Here is an 8,428-nt window from a genome sequence, read left to right on the forward strand (position 1 = left end):
GTAGTTGCTTAATAAAAGTCAGTCCTGCGTTACTACAGAGAATATTGTGTCTATTCTGACATCAGTTTGGTGAAATCCTTTAAAAAGTAACAGCAGGATGTGTCTACAGAGAGAAAACAAACATGTAAATAAATCTACCTAGACCAAAACAAACCAAGTTGGAGAAACAAACCAATAGACCTTTCTTTATCTCTCTCACTTTTTTTTTTTCTCCCACAAAGAGAGAATTCAGCCAAGTTGGAATTTAGGTTCCGATCTTTAGGACTGAAGCATAATAGAGTTGTTTCAGTCACATAAATTTTTTTCTATCAGTGGTAATTTATTGAAACTTGAAAAGAAAAAAAAAAATCAATACTTTTACTAAGAAAGAGTGGCTCTGAATGGCATATTGCAATTGAAACTTCCCAAGTATTATCAATTTTATCAATTTTCCTAGAAAAAATCAAGAATGACCTAACTCCTAGCTCATTTTACTGACTCCATACTATGGTACTTCATTTCTTCTCAAAGGTATTTTGAGATGCATGTAGTCAAGTTTTACTGCTATTAATCAACTATTTTAAACCACAATTAATTACACTTATACTTTGTGATTTTAATGAAGTTCAGTTGGTTCCATTTTTCCTCACTTCTGTGACTTTATCATTATTCTTATAAAATGTATTAAATTTAGCAGTTAATTATCATTTTCTTACAAATGGTGACTATATAAAAATGCATTATATGAAAAAAAAAAAAAAGGAGTTCCTGTTGTGGTGCATCAGAAACGAATCTGACTAGGAACCGTGAGGTTTCAGGCCTTGCTCAGTGGGTTAAGGATCTGGCATTGCCGTGAGCTGTGGTGTAGGTCGCAGACGTGGCTTGGATCCTGCATTGCTATGGCTGTGGTGTAGGCTGGCAGCTGTAGCTCTGATTCGACCCCCAGCCTGGGAACCTCCATATGCCACCAGTGCAGGCCTAAAAAGCAAATAAATAAATAAATAAATATATGTAATCACTTAATCATATGACATTGCATCTGAGATGTAATTTTTTATAAATTATTTTAGCTACGTATTTGTCATATTATTTTATATCAAGAAAAAATTATGTCATAATTCTATAAGTAATGCAGTCATTTAATCATAGAATATTCTAACTAATCTCATGGCATATAAATGCGCTTCTGTTGATTTATATTATTTGTCTTAAAATTCTTATCTTGGGTTTATCCAAACAATTTAATTTGATATGCAGTGATATGTATTCTTATAATGCACTTAGTTATATACATAAGTGCCTTTTTTACTTAGTTTTTAAAACTGTGGATCTAAGTACACCTTGTCTTAAAGGGAAGAAATTGAAAATGAATTATTTTCAATTTATACGTATATGTATTTAGTCTTCCCTGAAAACAAAGGAAAAGAAATAAATGATCTAGATTAACAATATTTATGGCATGGAGTTCCCTGGTGGCCTAGCTGTTACGACTCAGCACTTTTCACTGCTACAGCCCAGGTTCAATCCCTGGTCTGGGAACTGACATCCCAAATTAAGCTACTGCTTGCTGCAGGCCAAAAAACAAACAAAACAAAACAAAAAAAACACTTATGGGACAGCTTACCCGTAGGTGATTTTCTAGTGATTTAAACTATTCAAAGCAGATATGTGAGACTGGGCTGTGAATATTCTGATGCTTTTTTCTTTATTTGTTAATAGTAATTTTAACCACGTGGTTCCATTATCTTTACCTGACTTGAGATTCAAAAGCTGGCTTCATATCCCAGCGTAGAAAGAAATGTACTCACATCTACATTGAAAATAACTAGGAACACTATGTGTAAATTATATTGGATAATTATTAAAGTCAGCAGTATTCAGATCACCGAATAGTAAAGCTGCAGTTCTATTTTTAGATGGTAGTGTAAGGGAATTCTCTGAGTATATATCACTTTATTTCTCCATGCTACATTCTTCAAACCAGACAATGACCTTAAATTAGATAAAATCTTGATAGAATAGTAGACTTACACATTAAAGAGAAGCATAATTAGGAAAATACTCCCTAAATAAATAGAAACTCCATTATCTTTAAATTTTATAAAATTCTTTTATGCCATAAGCATAAACTACTGATAAAATTACAAGCTACAAATATTTATTCATGGGCTCTTTTTCAGCACAGCACATAAAATGGTGAATACAGGAGTAGGAAAATCTTTCCACAAAGTACTTCTGAGCCTACTCCAATTTAGCATAAAAGCCATGGAACCACCTAAAGCACACTTAAACAATTAGACAAACAACTTTTATCTTTTTTTTTTTTTTTTAAAGGGCGTCACCCAGGGTATATGGAAGTTCCCAGGCTAGGGGTCAAATCAGAGCTCTAGCTGCCAGCCTACGTCACATCCATGGTAAAGCCAGATCCAAACTGTGTCTGCAACCTGCCCACCAGAGCTCACGGAAATGCTGGATCCTTAACACACTGATCAAGGCCAGAGATCGAACCTAAGTCCTCATGGATACTAGTCAGGTTCATTACCACTAAGCCACAATAGGAACTCCCAGGCAAATAACTTTTTTTTTTTTTGTCTTTTTGCTATTTCTTGGGCCGCTCCCATGGCATATGGAGGTTCCCAGGCTAGGGGTCCAATCAGAGCTGTAGCCACCGGCCAACGCCAGAGCCACAGCAACGCGGGATCCGAGCCGTGTCTGCAACCTACACCACAGCTCACGGCAATGCCGGATCGTTAACCCACTGAGCAAGGGCAGGGACCGAACCCTCAACCTCATGGTTCCTAGTCGGATTCATTAACCACTGCGCCACGACGGGAACTCCCCAGGCAAAGAACTTTTAAACTCTTTGTTGATGAGAGATGCATTGTGTAAATTATACAACTGATGATCATTTTGCTTTTCATCAATGTATTGCATTACCTGAATTTTTTCATAATAAATGCAATGGAATTTAAAGTTCCAGTGACTCCCAGATTCATATGTAATTTCCATACCATTATTTTCTGAGTCAGCTTTATATCTCTAAAAACACTGTGAATTAAAAAAATGTACAGAGGCTTCTGAATAATCAGATCCTAAGAGTAAGGTTTTTGAGGATTTCTATGTTGAAGATGTAGAAGAAAAACATCTCTATGAAAGGATCGAGGAATTCAAATAAGATAACATAAAATAATGATTTTTCCTAGAGGCAAATAATTAAGAATCAGTATATTACATCACCCACTGCAAAATATTCAGAAAAGGTAAAGCATGTCTAAGTAGAATTTAATAATCAACTATAAAATTGGTTTATCTTTTAATAACCATCTAGTCTTTTTTAACATCTTTACCTCCTAGTATTAAAAAGGAGAAACAAAACACTGAAACTGATTTTCCCTGTCACCAAAAACTCCAAAAGTATTTTCACTGTCTTCTTATTAATGCAAGTAAACACTAAAAACACGAAAAGATGAATACTAAAATGCAATCCATTAAACTAGGCAAATAATAAATTAGATGACTCAACTTTGGTTTCCCATTGCCTCTCATCTCACACATGTGAATATCAACAATAATCTTTACTTAATACTATATACCAGCTCATTGTAAAATAAACATTAACTTTTACAGTTTTGAAAAGGAAAAAAAATGAATTTTAAGTTTGAAAACACATTAGAAAGATATTGAAAGAAGTTTTTTTGCATAGGTATTAAGGCACTGTGTGGGCCACTTGGACACCTTCACTCAGGAGACTGTTAATATCGCTTCTACTTAATATGGGGTGAAATTCTAGTCACCTGCACCAACCATTTAGTGGTAAGAACACTCACTAGCAACCTAGGTTCACAGGTGAAGGCCACGGTGCTCAGTTAAAAAGAAACAAGAACCTCATGCTAACCAGGGGGAGTAGCAGCACCTGAGCATCAAGTTTATAGCCCAGTGGATGTGAAGATCCCAAGAAAAGCCCACTACAGCCATACAGGATGGTGGTGCCACATGGGAACACTGCTGAAAACCAATGCCAAGAGGAAAGGTCAGGAGTTAAATACAGAAAGGAAAAGAGTATTCTTGGCTCCAGACAGCCCCTGAGAATTAAAAAATAGCCACAATATCTAGTTGCCTTGTGTTGGTTAGGAAAAAAAGAATCTAAATAAGTTAAGTACACTGTGCTGGATTCTTTTACCCAAAACATTACCCCTTTCGAATTGCTTGCTTTGTTTCAATTCACCTGCTTTCTTCAGCATTTGCTGTTCTGTCAAGTATGAATATAGCTGAAAAAAACACATTTGCAACATAGGAGGTCATGTAGCCAGATAATCAAGGCATCCAGGGGTCTAGAAAACCCCAGAGACCAGGACTGCAGCAATTAAATCAATTGGATATATTTCAAACTAGTAGACTGATTTGAAGGTACTAGTATTAATAGTATTTATGTAATAGTTTACATGTGTAATACTGAATATAAAACACAAATAACACCATGCCTTACATGGCAATCATGTAGTAGAGAAAATCATATCATAAAATGCACATAACTAAGTATTCAGTGAATAAATATAGACATTTCCTATAGATTATCACAAAAACAAATGTTCATACAGGTGATTTTTCTCATTTGAGAACTGATCAATTCCAGCTGTCAAAAGTCTTTTTTTTTTTTTGTCTTTGTCTTTTTTTTTTTTTTTTAGGGCTGCACCTGAGGCACACGGAGGTTCCCATGCTAGGGGTCAAATTGGAGCTGCAGCTGGGATCTGAGCCTAGTCTGCAACCTACATCACAGCTCACAGCAACGACAGATCCTTAACCCACTGAGCGAGGCCAGGGATCAAACCCGCATCCTCATCAATGCTAGTCAGGTTTGTTAACCACTGAACCATGACAGGAACTCCGAAAGTCTATATTTCAATTCATTTCTATCTAGGTGTAAAATAGGATGCTTCTTAACATTTACAGGCACTTGGTGCTGGAAAGAATTTCCAAAGTCCCCCAAGCTGTATTTGAATTTAAGTTTGGAAAGCGGCAACAATGCACCATGGCTCTTCCCATCATTTAATTCCCTGGGTCAGTAAAGGATGCTACAGCTCACATCAAAAGAAGAAACACATTAGAAAAATGAGTGAATCCTCAGAGGTTCCTGGACTAAGGATCCAATCTATAAAATAAAATGAGTCCTGGGTTTCACTGGAGCCAGGCAAGAACAAGGTTAGAGCAAGTAACAGTCTGAGCTTGCTTCTCAATCTGTCAGACCCCAAGCAGCCACATTCAAGACTTGACTTTATTTTATATTCAACTACCACTAGCATAACCTTGCCCTTCCCCGCTCACCATTCCACCATAACACCAGACACTTGCATGGATGGACAGCTGGATAGATAAATGCATAAGTACATAAAATTTTCTTCCTTGGTTCTACTACAATTCACAAGATTTATTCAAATATAAGGGTAAAGTCTTTATCTCCTCCTCTGGGGAAATAATACCATTATTTTTCTTGTTAAAACCTCCTAAATACCTGTAGCCAGCCAGTTTCTAATCACAGCAAAAAACAAAAGATATCATAATTTGGGTAGCATAACTCCACGTCTAGGACTCAAAGAAAAATATCTCGCCATGATGTCACTGGGAACATGTAGCATCTTCTAAATGTGTGTGCTTGTCAGGACAGGAGTTGATGCTTCAAAGTTTAAATTGAAACTGGACTTTAGATTTGAAGGTGTGGTTTCAGGAAGATATAAGCTACACCTGCAAATGAAACACAGTTCTGTGTTGAAGCAAGGCATGACTTATTTTACAGTTAAAGAAAAGATAGAATATTAAATGCACCACTTGTTTCTGTTGATGGAAAGGTACCCAGGACCTGCGGGTATACAAACTGTAATAGAAATCATCTCAACAACAATTACCTTCCAGTTTCACTCTCACCTATCAGGGGAGGTATGTTTCAATTAGAAGGTCCTTGCCGGGATTTCCTCATACTTTCTAGGCAGCTCTTTGAAAATTAGTGTTTTGCAGATACATGAGAAGGAAAATTCATGACCCGCCCTGGGAGAGTTGAGAAATAAAATATGTGTACTACTCACGGCTCTGCCTGAAGGCTCCTGTCCTCGGCCACATAGTTAGAAGGGATATAGCCCTGCAGCAGCTGGCCAGAGCCGTCTGCCCTTTTCTCCAAGTGCCTGGCCAACCACCAGCCCTCGTGGGAAGTATCCAGGACCTGGAGCTTATCGCCTGCTCGGAAGCTCAGGTCCTCAGCGGTCCGAGCCTGGTAATCAAACAGAGCCACAAAGTAGTGGCCCTGGCTTGTCACAGGCTTTGGAGCTGGAGGGGGAGGGTCAGGGGGGCAGACAGCCCCTGGATTTCTAATCCCCAAAGGCTTGTCTGCTCCCTCCCGGGACAAGCAGGGCAGATAGGGCTCCAGGTATGCCCGGAGCCTCAGGCAAAAGTTACCCATGGCGGCCCAGTGGAGAGTGGGGGAGAGGGGCTCCTCCCTCTCCCCTTGCTCTTTGCAGATCCACTTTCTCTTCCTCCACTGAGAAAGTTTGCAATCAGCACCAATCCACCAGGCTCTGGAGAGGGTGCCAAGCCCTGTTTCACAACAGCAGACCTGCTCTGAGGTCACCAGCTGGATTTCTGTGGTCGTAGCTGCTGCCCCAGAGTGAAACAAGTGGGAACCATGCAGCCGCTCGGTGGGTGGGAAAGGTGCCTTTTTCCTCTCGTCCGCTTAGAAATCCCACAACAAAAGTAAAATGCAGAGGGCTTGATTTAGACCAAAGTCTGAGAAGAGAAAAGAGTCATCTGGTCTCTTGTCCCAAGCAAAAGTTATCCAGACAAAGAGATGGACTCCAGGTAGGATCCCCAGGGATTCTTGCCTCTAGCCAGCAGCTGTCTTCCAGCTTCAAGTCCGTGTCTGCGGTTTGGCCAGTCCAGACCCGCAGTGCTCTTTCTCTTTTGCTAATGAGTAACCAAGCTGCCCAGGCTATTGCCTTTAACATCCTGAGCAATGAACAGACTGTAATAATTTCTTCTTACTTCCTGGTTTCTTTGTGAGCTAAATGGGATTCCCGGCCAGCCGGCAGTCCTCTCTACCTCTCCCTTTTCCCACACCAAGAGACCAGCGCCCTCACCAGGGAGCCAAACTCTTAAAGCAGCTGCCAAAATCCATGCTCCTGGACTGTACCGCTAGCCCCGGGGAGCATTTTATCCTGCTGTGCTACCAGCAGAGAAACTAAAGGCAGAGATGTTTTTCTTCCATAAAGATGAGTTGGATCATTTTGCCACCACAAAGAGGAATAAGAAGGAAAATTAAAGTGGCTGGGTATTTGTTACTGGACAAAGGGCAATTGGGAAAGAACCATTGAGTCCCGACCTTTTTTCATCACCATGAATAGATGTTAAAAGCCTCAAAGTACATTTACAGTCTGGAAAAATACAAGAGCAGCTGACTAAAATGCTGGGAACCTGAAACGATGCATTTTCCCACAGAGACATTCAATTTTCTATCCATCGTGTACTGTTTCTAAAACACACACACACACATATACTAGGTGACAAGCAGAGAGTGGAAGGGCTATGTGTGAGCTGCTGTGAAGGCTCTCTCTGTTCAACTTTGACCTCCAGGTCTACACTAATTTTTACTAATGTTGTTGGCAGGAACTAATGAAGCAGAGAACAGGAACTAAGCCAAGGGTTTTGCTCTACTCCCCCTAGTTCAGGGCAGCTATCTCTCAAGTGGGTGCCTTGGTTCCAGGAACACCTAAGCAGAGACTTTAGATGGGTCAACACAAGGCCATTTTCGCTAGTGGAGAACCCTGCAAACTTGTTTATGATATGTCGCTTCTTTTTGTATACGGCGTTTATTAAAAAATTTCTTTCTGGGAGTACCCATCATGGCTCAGTGGAGATTATTCTGCCTAGCATCCTTGAGGACGCAGGTTTGATCCCTGGCCTTGCTCAGTGGGTTAAGGATCAGGCGTTGCCATGAGCTGTGGTGTAGGTCAAAGACTAGGCTCAGATCCTATGTTGCTATAGCTGTGGTATAGGCTAGCAGCTACAGTTCCGATTCTACCCCTAGCTTGGGAACTTCCATATGCTACAGGTACGGCCTTAAAAAGACCAAAAAAAAAAAAAAAAATCTCTCTTAGGAGTTCCTGTTGTGAACCCAAAACAGTGTCCATGAGGGTGCAGGTTTGATCCCTGGCCTTGCCCAGTGGGTTAAGAATCAGGTGTTGCCATGAGCTACGGTGTAGGTCACAGATGAAGCTTGGATCTGGCATTGCCGTGGCTGTGGCATAGACCAGAAGCTGCAGCTGATTCGACCCCTAGCCCAAGAACTTCCATATGCTACAGGTGCGGCCCTAAAAATAAAAAACAAACTCTTAAAAACAAGCTCTCTAAAGGTTGCTGGAGCCTTGAACCTGCTAACACAGTATAAACTCAAAATTCCTGTTCCTTA

At 40.0% G+C, this 8,428-nt stretch overlaps 1 protein-coding gene across 1 annotated transcript in view; it reads right to left on the reverse strand.

The window, feature by feature from the left end:
- The window catches only part of FRK (fyn related Src family tyrosine kinase), a 108,020-nt gene extending 100,974 nt beyond the window's left edge, over positions 1-7,046 (reverse strand). The window contains exon 1 of the mRNA XM_047763024.1: positions 6,057-7,046. Coding sequence (XP_047618980.1) covers positions 6,057-6,427 — 371 coding nt within the window. The 5' untranslated portion in view covers positions 6,428-7,046. The remainder of the gene's footprint in view (positions 1-6,056) is intronic.
- Between the last annotated feature and the right edge of the window lie 1,382 nt (positions 7,047-8,428).

The sequence above is a fragment of the Phacochoerus africanus genome, chromosome 2 (assembly GCF_016906955.1).
Source record: "Phacochoerus africanus isolate WHEZ1 chromosome 2, ROS_Pafr_v1, whole genome shotgun sequence".
NCBI classification, from domain to species: Eukaryota; Metazoa; Chordata; class Mammalia; order Artiodactyla; family Suidae; genus Phacochoerus; species Phacochoerus africanus.